The sequence below is a fragment of the Ictidomys tridecemlineatus genome, chromosome 11 (assembly GCF_052094955.1).
Source record: "Ictidomys tridecemlineatus isolate mIctTri1 chromosome 11, mIctTri1.hap1, whole genome shotgun sequence".
NCBI lineage: Eukaryota > Metazoa > Chordata > Mammalia > Rodentia > Sciuridae > Ictidomys > Ictidomys tridecemlineatus.
Genome location: NC_135487.1, coordinates 17849948 through 17861112, shown reverse-complemented (window position 1 = coordinate 17861112; position 11165 = coordinate 17849948). Strand labels below are relative to the sequence as shown.

Here is an 11165-nt window from a genome sequence, read left to right as displayed (position 1 = left end):
TAATAACATTATTTAGTAGCATCAATGGTCTGTCCTACAGATGGAAGAAGGAAGTCCTTTAGCATCCCAAATTATTTCCTCATTGCCCCTATACCAAATACAGACCAAGAAAGGCTGAGGATGTCTCCCTAAAAGCAGAAGGAAATCAAAGAGAGATACAGGTTTCTGAGGGGATATCTGAGCACTTACTTATTGTAGTTCTTAGTGGCCTGTACGGCTTGTGCAATCAACTCCTGGAGGTCCAAGGGCAACAAATGCAGATCACCCAAGACCCGGATGCATACCCCATGTTTCTGCAGCTTCTCCCTAATTGGGAAAAAGGAGGCAGTGCTGAGACAAAGCACTTATTCAGCTGGAGAGGGCAAGGAGCTTAGATAAAAACCAAACACCAGCTTCTAAGTGCTTTCCTCCATCAGGCACTGTTCTGTGTGTATTATTTCAGTGTATTATTTCTCTTCAACAGCTTTCAAAGGAGTTTTTACTACACTGTTGAGGATCAGAAAGAATAGTCAGGTATGGACTGTCTAAGGTCATGCAGTCATCAAGTGTTATATATGCACTGAAGTCATGCTCTATCTGCCATAAGAACCCAAATGTCTTTTTTTCACCCCAGGATTGAATCCAGGGGTAAAAAAGCTACATCCCCAGTCTACTTTTTTATTTTCAGACAGGGTCTTCCTAAGTTGCTGAGGCTGGCCTCAAACTCCAGAGTCACTGGGATTACAGGAGTGCACCACCACACCCAGCTAGAGAACTCAAACTCTGATCATACATTATACCAACCTAAGAGTCCTTGTTGGCAAATTAAGTTGTATTTTATGCATTCTATGATGTGTCTGTCCCACTTTGACAAGTAAGCAAACTGCTCTAGGGCAGGAGTTGTATTATTGGTTTTGTTATGTTCTGGTGAAATATGCTATGAAAGTAACAGCTAACATTAATTATGTTTCCTAAGTATCAGACAGTAGTCTTCGTACTTTATATACATTCTATTCTCAAAACAATTTTGAGATAATACCACCATAATTCCCCTTTATAGATGAGGAGACTGAGGCATAGGGAGATTAGATAATTTGTTCAGACAGCAGTTGAATGAATAGCCAGGATTTAAATCCAGGGAGTCTTGCTATAGAGCCTGTCCTCTTAATCATACTATAGCACTTCCACACAGTAACTTCCAGTCTCCATACACATGAGAACAAATTCACTGTTATTCACCCAGCTTCTCTCAGTTGGAAATGCTATGGAGAAACCAAATCCTTCCTACTTCAGAAATGGGAGCTGAACACTATAGGATGGGGATGGATCTCTGGCAGTTCTTTTTTTTTTTTTTTTTTTTTTAAAGAGAGAGAAGAGAGAGACAGAGAGAGAGAGACAGAGAGAGAGAGAGAGAGAGAGAATTTTTAATATTTATTTTTCAGTTTTTCGGCGGACACAACATCTTTGTTTGTATGTGGTGCTGAGGATCAAACCTGGGCCACACACATGCCAGGCAAGCGCACTACTGCTTGAGCTACATCCCCAGCCTCTCTGGCAGTTCTTAAAGCACCTTGATCCAGAGCTGAAGGCCACATCCACATAGCCCACCGAATATAACCTTCAACTACATTTCTTCAAGGTGTGTGAAGCAAAATCTAGAGCTATAGCTGACATACAGTCAAACCAAAGCAAAATCTGAATTAAGAACTCCTAGATTCAAGCCCTAGTACCCTCACATCCTTGCTAACCTTGCATAAACACTTTCTGTTTTTTCATGGTAAGCTATGTCCATTTTCTCTAGTGCTGATTACAGCAATCTCAGTACTACCTCCACTGTCATATGTTTTGATTTTATAAGAATTATAAGGTTGTTTCCTATTTTTTAGCACACATGTAGTAGACAACAGCTCATCTCTGGGGCCAGTAAGATCCAGGGACACACCTTGGCTATGCCTGTTTCTGATAGCTGTGTGATTCAGAATATATGCCTTAACTTCTCTGGTTTTTATGTTCTTCCTCTCTAAAACAGGGCTAATAATATCCTTCTTATGAGGAAATGTGACCATTAAATGAGAAGACATCTGAGGTTAAGAGCCTGGCACACACTAAGCATTTACAAAAATAAGATTAGTATTTAGTACAAAAGAATGTTTCTCCCCACACCTCCATCTTTAGAACATGGGCATGATGACTCTGAGTTGAATGATGACTTTGAGCAGAATTGAACTCTGCTAGGATCCAAGGAGCGATGTTTGCAGCCCAGGGTCTCACCATTCTAAAACAGACTGTGGGAAGCCCGGCTATGCTTTCCACCACCCACAAAGGGACAGAAATGGCAAAATCAACTTCCCAGAAGCTTCTTCTAGGCCCATCACTGCTGGAACCTAGGGTCTGTTCTCTCATCTTCCTACTCCTAGGTATGAGCTGGGCAGATAACAGCTATCAGCTGTTAATTAAGACTTTTGGGCAATTGTGACTGAAGAGGGATCCATGCTATTTGTGTGCAAGGGATTGAACTCATGATCGCTTTACCGCTGAGTAACACTCCCAGCCCTTTTTTAAATTTTATATTTATATTTTATTTGCTGGCTTTGAACTCATGATCCTCCTGCCTCAGCCTCTCAAGCTGTGGAGATTATGGGAGTGTGCCACTGAGCCTGGTGGGACCTATGTTTCAAAGAAAAAAAAAATCTCCATTAAACATCCTCTTTCCCCCTTTTTGGCTTTGCTCCCTAAGTAAGCCTAAACTTTGTGACAGGTAATGTTATTGATGTGATAGTATTAATACTTCCCAATAGAGGACTCAAGCATCTCCCAGCCCTCCCAAAAGACTATGCAAGAGGAGCATAGTAACTTTGTAGGGATCTATATGCAGCAACAAATGACTTCTTCATATTGCCTTCCATTCCCCTAGTGACAATTTATTGTTTCTAGGAAAAACATTTGATCAAGGTGAGCCAACTAAGATTTGAGCTCATTCTGGGCTGTTCTCTTGAAGCAGAGAAATATGGTCTGCAGAGAGGAGAAAGAAAATGTATGAAGAGGTTCTACCAAATGGATTTTAATTCTTGATTTCAGTTTTGCTTGAGGCTGGCTGTAATTGTCTTTAAATTCTGTGAAATCTCTCAATATCCTTCATTAAATGCCCCCTTGAAAGAAAGAAAAAAGAAAAACTAGTTTGCATTTCTGATACTTGCCACCAGAGATCTAACATTAAAAGTTCTTAGAGGCCCTTAAATAAGCCTCAGATAACAGAGCTGTGAATGCCAGGGGAAGGCTGCAAGTGGAGGAAGAACACGTTCTCTCCTCAGATAGCATCTTACTGTTCTTCCATCAAGCAGGTGAACTTCTGCCGGGCCAGATCCAGTAGCCCATCAACCTCACTCTTGGAGCGTTTGAAGTTCTCAATGCTGAACGCGTAGACTGTCACTTCAAGGATGCCCAAGTTCAAACACCAGCGCAGAGTCTGAGAGGGGAGAAGGTAAAGAGCTAGGACGCAGGAAGAGAAGAAAAGAAATAAGAGATGCTTCAGCCCTGACTCAGAGTTGAGATGGGAGACAAAGATGGGTAAAGCTATAATAATAGTAGTGCTATGTGAGAATAATCAAATAAGCAGAAAGCTTCTGTTTAAGAAACCGAAAAATACAGGCTGGGGTTGTGGCTCAGTGGTAGAGCACTCACCTAGCATGTAATGAGACACTGGGTTTGATCCCCAGCAACACATAAAAATAAACAAATAAAATAAAGATGGTATGTCCATCTACAACTAAAAGAAAAAAAAAAGAAAAAAAAGAAACTAAAAAATGTGATCTTAGTGAATGTGACTACATAGATACTAATGTGGTGTACTAAAAAGAACTCTCCACTGAGAGTGTGAAGACCTAGGTTCTGGCCCTTGGCCGCATCATGGACTTGTTATGGGACCAGAGACAAATTATTTAACTGCTCTGGGTTAAAATCTCCTGGTCTGAATAAAGGGATCACAATCCATCCATAACAAGGTGGCTAACAAATAATTTAAAATATAAGATATTCACAGCACAACTTAATTTTTCTGATATTATGAGAGACTAATAAATTAAAAGGTTAAAGCAATAATTGGACAATTATGCAACATTTCAGAGTTGGCAATTTTTTTTGTAGTTGTAGATGGATAGCATGCCTTTATTTTGTTTATTTTTATGTGGTGCTAAGGCTCAAACCCAGTGCCTCACATATGCTAGGAAAGTGTGCTCTGCCACTGAGTTATAGCCCCAGCAAATGTTTTTCATGTATATTATTTCATTTGATTTTTCTTTTCTTTTTTTCACCCCCTCAGTCCTGGGAATTGAACCCAGAGCTCTTACCACTGAGCTATACCCCTAACCCTTTTTTATTTTAAAAAGGGTTTCACTAAATTGCCCAGGTTAGCCTTGAATTTGAACTTACAATTCTCCTGCATTGCCTTCTCCTGCTGGGACTATAGGCATGTACCTCCATGCCGAGCCCCTTCATCTGATTTTTCAAACAATCACTTAAAAGTGGCATAACTGTCTTCATGCCTAATTTATACCTGGTAAAGCAGACTCATAAAGCTGAAAAATCATGTCAAAATTCTCCACTGTATGATTTTATTATATGAAATTTTAGAACAGGAAAAATCAGTCTATAGTTACAGAAAGGAGAAGGGAGAACAGGTCTAGACTGGGAAGGGATATAGGAAACTTTCTGCAGAGATGGTTCTATATCTTGTCAGGGTTAGAAGAATGCAATTATTAAAAACTGAAGTATGTGTATTGCACTGTATGAAATCATATTTCAATTTAAAAAGAAGGAAAACTTGGGTTGGGGATGTAGCTCAATAGTAGAGCACTTGCCTAGTATGCATGAGGCCTTGGGTTCTATCCCCCAGCCTCGGGAGGGGAAAAAAAGCAAGTAAGGCAAAAACCACATAATTTACTCAGTCCTCTGGGGTTGCTCTAACCCAGATCACTAAAGATGGAGAACAATCCTGAGTCAAGAAAAACAATGAGATGGGGAGCTGGAGGTTAAAGATGAGGATAAAAGACATTCAAACACAACTGAAGAACAGTGGCTCCTGCTTGTAATCCCAGTGGCCTGGGAGGTTGAGACAGGAGGACTGCAAGTTCCAGGCCAGAGTCACTCAGCAACTTGGCAAGGGAGGCACTATGCAACTTAGCAAGACCCCATCTCAAAATAAATAAAAAAGGTTGGGAAGCCAAGTGTGGTAACGCATGCCTATAATCCCAGCAGCTCAGGAGGGTGAGCAGGAGGATCATGAGTTCAAAGCTAGCCTCAGCAAAAGGGAGGCACTAGGCAATTCAGTGAGACCCTGTCTCTAAATAAAATACAAAAAATAGGGTTCAGTGGGTGAGTACCCCTGAGTTCAATCCCCAGCACCTCCCCCCACCCCCCGCAAAAAAAAAGGGCTGGGGATGTGACTCAGTGGTTAAGTGCCCCTGGGTTCAATTCCCCGTACAAAGAAGAAAAAAAGAAGAAACAAAGCTGTAGAACTAACTCTCTGATCCTTTACAGGTACACAGACAAAACAAATCCACTAACACCTTGGGGAAAATACCATTAATAACCTGATATTTGACTAGACTCAGGCTCTGAAGACCTTGCAAGGCAGCCATCTTGGATGGCACACCTAGGCTGGAACCCACCCCTACAACAGTTTCAATTTTTTTTAGCTCTTCCCTAGGTTAGGCCCTATGCTGTATGCCATCTTGCTGAATCTTCACATCCATCTCTTAAAATGGAGATTATTGTACACCCTGTTTTACTGAGGCAAGGGGAAGCTGCATAACTTACTGCAAGTCACAAAGCCAGTAAGTGGAGTGCAAGGGTGCCAATTAGTTCTTTGTCTTTACAAGGTTAAGAAATTTGCCTATATCAGTGAGTTCTAAGTACTCCAGAGCTCAAGCTTCTAAGCACTAGGCAAAACTGCCTTACTTAGTTGCAAAAGAGAAGCAGGGGTTAGTAAATCTACAGACTTCTATAAGAGTGCTGGAGAAACCCCAATACCCCATTTTTTTTGAGGCAAAAATTATTAATGCCCTAACATCAGGGCTTGCTCTTATGCCAGGACACTGGAACCTGGGGACTATAAACCATATTTCTATTCTTCTTACAAGTTAGTTACAAAATGTGAGGGTGTAGCTCAGAGGTAGATGTATTTAGAAAGTGTGAGGCCCTAGATTCAACCCCAGCATCAAGAAAAAATTTCACAAAGATTATAATATTCCATATTTTTTTTTTGGGGGGGGGGGAGGTACTGAGGATTGAACTCAGGGACACTAGCTACATCCCCAGACCTATTTTGTTTAGAGACAGGGTCTCACTGAGTTGCTTAGCGCCTCGCTTTTGCTGAGGCTGGCTTTAAAACAACAAACAAACAAACAAACAAAAACACTCTTGGCCACACATGGTAGTACACACCTATAATCCCAGTTACTCAGGAGGATAAGGCAGGAGGATCACAAGTTTGAGGGAAGTATTAGAAACATAGCAAGGCTCTAAGCTAAAAAGGGTGGGGCCAGGTGAGGCGGCACATTCTTATAATCCCAGTGGCTAGCAAGGCTCAGGCAGAAGGACTTCAAGTTCAAAGTAGATCTTAGCAAAAGTGAGGTGCTAAGCAACTCAGTGAGACCCTGTCTCTAAATAAAAATATAAAATAGGGTTGGGGATGTGGCTCAGTGGATAAGCACCCCTGGGTTCAATCTCAGGGTCACATTTTTCTAGCAATAATCCAACCCTCCACAGATTTCCACCTTGAGTTCTGTCATCTATACCCACCTCAGCTAGCTTGTTGAAGCCCTGTGAGTGGCCCTCCTGCCGTTCCACCTGGCACTTCTTGGCATAGCGACGGTTCCCATCCATTATGAATGCAATGTGTTTGGGCATTGGGCCTGCCTGTGGAATAAGAAGACAAATGATGAACCAATCTCATATTCTCTGAGGATGAGGGGAGACACTACACTGCACACTGATAGCTTTGAGCTATATGACAAAATCCCTGAAAAATGTTACTGAGTATTTTACACTTTTAGTTGAATAAAACTGCATTAAGCACTTCAGTTTATTTTACTTATGTTTATTGAGCACTTAATACATGCCAGATACCATGCTGGGCTTTTTCTACATCATCTTACCATATAACTCTATAAAGTAAACAATATTATCTTCATTTTATGCATGAATAAACTGAGGTTCAGAAAGATCAAGTGAATAACACAAGTCATACAGCTAAGAAGAGGCTTTAAATAAGGGTCTGTCTCTTTTCAGAGTTCATCTTTTAATCAAATGCTCTTTACTACAACCTTGTTTTCACGAGTCTCCAACAGGAAGGCAAAGAACCCTGATGACATAATCAAATGGAGATGGCATCCTCCACATGAAAGAGACACCAAGCCTTGTACAGTAGCAAAGGCCTGTAGTCCCAGTTCTTGGGAAATTGAGATGGGAAAATGGCTTGTACCCAGCCTGGGCAACATAGTAAGACCCCTCATCTCAGGGAAAAAAAAAAGGTACCCATTCCCCGGGTGCAGCCAATACTGACACAGGAATTTAGGCCCAGTGTTGTTCTAATCTTTTATTTTTATATTATTATTATCATTGTGGTGGGGGGTACTGGAGATTGAACCCAGGTCTTCAGCATGCTAGGCAAATGCTCTACCACTGAGCTACATTCCCAGCCCCACTGTGTTCTTCCCAACATGTGACTGTCACAATTTCCCGAGGAGATAATTTCCATTTTCTTTTTTTTTTTTTGTGGTGCTGGGGATTGAACCCAGGGCATTGTGTGTGCAAGGCAAGCACTCTACCAGCTGAACTATATCCCCAGCCCATAATTTCCATTTTTTGGCCTGCTTGAAACCACTTGGCATGTGAGCATGTGGTGGGAATAAGAGTTTCTGACTCATAAATTTACTCCTATACCTACTGCTTGACAGTCTATGGCTGAAAAACAAAACCAACCTGAGTGGTTCTAATCTCAAACCTATCTTAGGCAGAGGACATAACACATTGTGATTCCTGGAGAAAAAGCCAAGGGAAGACTTGGGTATGCAAAGGGGGATATGGGAAATAGCAATCATAGTATCCAAATAATAGTAATGTTATGGGTTGTGGTTGTGGCTCAGTGGTAGAGCACTTGCCTAGCATGTGTGAGACACTGGATTCCATCCTCAGCACCACATAAAAAATCAATAAATAAAATGAAGGTATTATGTGCATCTACAACCAAAAGAAAAAATGTTAGAGTTTGTGCCAAGTGCTTTATGTGTATGATTCACTTTATTCTCATAACAACTGCATAATAACTAAAAGTCACATGGTTAATAAATAGGACCTTCGTTCATGCTTGCCTGCCAGGGTTCAAACTCTTTTAACCATTATGCTGTAATATCACATCAAAGAAAAATTACTTTCCCTATCTGAACCCAGAGGACAGTATTAGGATCAAAGCTCCAGGGAAACAAATTTCATCTCTCTATAAGGAAAACCTAACAGTTTATGCTAACCAATGATATTGGAACAGCTTGGACTGCCTGAAAATGTCAGCTGAAACAATAACTTAATAGAAATGTAGACTGGAAGTTACCTTACAATTCTAAGATTGTCTCCTAGATAAAGTCCACTTTTTACTATAGATTGTTCAACTTGAATAATAGGATTCAATACAAGATTACCCAACTGACCAAAAGGCCAAGTGATGCCCTAGCCCACTGCTTACCTTTATGATGTTAGCACAGAACCGTTCCCAAAGTGATAGCTCTCCTTCCTTGATCCATGACATAGTTCTCGTCCAATCAAAAATTACCCCAGAACAAGACACTAGCCAGGTAACCCTGGATAAACAAGAAAGAGAATAAGACGTCACTAGCATTTGCAAATAGCTACAGTTGGCTTCTAGAGAGGCACCTGGACTGTGGAAAGCAGCCAGCATCAGAATCCAAAGACAAAGGCCTAAATCTCTAATCTTTCATTATGCACAGCTGATAAGCTAATAGGACCTTTGGGGCAAGACGCCTTTGCTTGATTTTCCTGGCCTTGTGGACTTTGCTCCCATTTTCTTTTCCTTATTATCTGAACTAATTTCTTCTGAATATCCATGTCTGCTTCCTGACACGTCATGGTACCTATATCTTGGTCATGCCCCATACCTTCCTTCTCCTTCTCTCAAGCCATTTCCCACTTTGCGATCCCAGTCACTAATCCGTTCGCCTTCCACACTCGTTTCCTGATAGCTCAAAGGTCCCATAATTATCTATTCCCTTAGTTGTACCTGTATCTCTCCCGCAGCTGTCACCTCTCTCTTTCTTTCTTAAGTCCTGCAGCTTTGCCGCTCAGCTGGGCGTACTCCCACTGCTCCAGTGCGCCTATACTTCCTCACGACGTGGCGCTGGAAGAACACGTCATCGTTGGGCGCTGAACCACGCCCCTCCCGTCACCCAGTGGGCGGGGCGCGCCTGACGCTTGCGGCTGAGTCGGAGGAGCGGTTTGAACCGGGCGCGGCGGGGTAGTAGGGGCCACGCCTGCCCTTTGCGCACGCTCCGTTGGCGCATGGACGAAAGTCGAGCTCACGTGACCAAGCGCGGCAGGCGGTGGCTTTCCCGGCCACGTGCTGGGGAAGACGGGGCCGGCCCGGCAGCCGGAGCTGGGAGGTCTGTTGACCCCCAAGATTCCAAGGCCTCGGGAAAAATGTGTTTCGGAAATGTACCACAGGGCAAGAATTAAGGGAGCCTTACCTTAGAAAACGGAGAGGCTTCTCGACCTCTAACAGCAGGCTGCTGAGAACTGGGGTAAGGCAGCGCCAGGACTGGGCTTCATCAGAACCCCTTCTCCCAGCCTAGTGTTCAAGATCATATTTTTACCGTATTGCGTCTTATTTAGTGGATTTATCATTTGGGAAGATGGTAGTCGCACTAGCCAATCCTACAGACGTCCTGAATAACAGTCCTTTTTAGGCTGATTTTAGGCATCCAGACTGTGATTTGCAGACTGTCAAAGCCCACATACAGCCGCGGAAATAAGAGGGAAGGGCAGAAACGACTTTGCTGTTAAAGAAGTACTTGTAAAATAACGGAAGTCCGAAATGAACCAACGTAGAAAATTAAAGGGAATCGGCTCCGTACCAAATCTTGCAGGAATTTTAGGGTACTGAATCACAGAAGAAACTGGTAGTTGTATTTTCTCAAAATGACAAAAAGCAAAGAACTTAGGTGTCTGACGTAACCAGTGGTTGCTTTAATACATAAAACAACTTCCATCTGAATGTTTGTAGTGGAAGAGCATCTCACATTCAACGAACCTGTTTTTTTTTTTTTTTTTTTTTTTGGAGGTTAGGGTAGTGGCAATTGAACCTAGGGGCAATTTACCACTGAGCTAGATCCCATCCCCACCCCTCTTTTTTTGAGACAGGATCTTGGTAAATTGCTTAGAGTCACTGGGACTATACCGGGTTCAATAAAATTCGTTTTACTTCACTTTGCTTCACAAACAAGGCAAGGAATAGATGTTGTGACTTCTTTTCAGATGAAAGATTTTTTTTGTTTTGTTTTGATACCAAGGATTGAACCCAGGGCCGCTTAACCACTGAGCCACATCCCCAGCCTTTTTTTTTTTTTTTTTTTTTGTAGTTTAGAGTGCTGAGGCTGGCTTTGCCCAGCCTGAAAGGGTCATTTTTAACCGAGCAAAATGATTAAAGAAAGCTCTGGAGATAAGTAACCCACCCATGAATAGTCTTAATACTCATCTGCCCTTCCTGGGGAGTGAGGTGCACTCTAGCAGGTTAGTCCAATTTTGCAGGAAGACTAATTCAAAAGCAGTTTGCTATTTTATGAGCTTCCACTGTTAGCTTTGACTTTTGATACAGTTAAGCTACAAACGCCCAACCCGCAGGGGATGTATGAAACTTCTAACCCTTGCTCTGGTAATGTTACCAGGGTTTGAGGTTTAATGTAGTTTGCTTCCTCAACTTTGTGTTAATATTTGGTTTCCCTCTAATCAAGTTTTTTAAATCCTTCCCTTAGGGGGAGATATTTAAAAAGCCAATGTTCATTAGAAGGCGGGCAAACTTTGGCTCAAAGAAAATGTTGGTTTATAGTCAGCGACTCTCCTTTGGCCTCAATTTCCTCAGTTCCCCAACATATTTTCCTTCTTGGGGTACTGTAAGGGGTTAA

General features: G+C 42.0%; 1 protein-coding gene across 5 annotated transcripts in view; it reads right to left on the bottom strand.

Annotated features, from left to right (window-relative positions):
- The window catches only part of Dhdds (dehydrodolichyl diphosphate synthase subunit), a 35279-nt gene extending 25853 nt beyond the window's left edge, over window positions 1-9426 (bottom strand). For all 5 annotated transcript variants that reach the window (XM_021734518.3, XM_013364866.4, XM_078025678.1 and 2 more), the window contains exons 1-5: window positions 9269-9426; window positions 8717-8831; window positions 6778-6894; window positions 3303-3445; window positions 190-306 (exon numbers count right to left, since the gene is read on the bottom strand). In XM_021734518.3, coding sequence (XP_021590193.1) covers window positions 190-306; window positions 3303-3445; window positions 6778-6894; window positions 8717-8779 — 440 coding nt within the window. In that variant the 5' untranslated portion in view covers window positions 8780-8831; window positions 9269-9426. The remainder of the gene's footprint in view (window positions 1-189; window positions 307-3302; window positions 3446-6777; window positions 6895-8716; window positions 8832-9268) is intronic.
- Between the last annotated feature and the right edge of the window lie 1739 nt (window positions 9427-11165).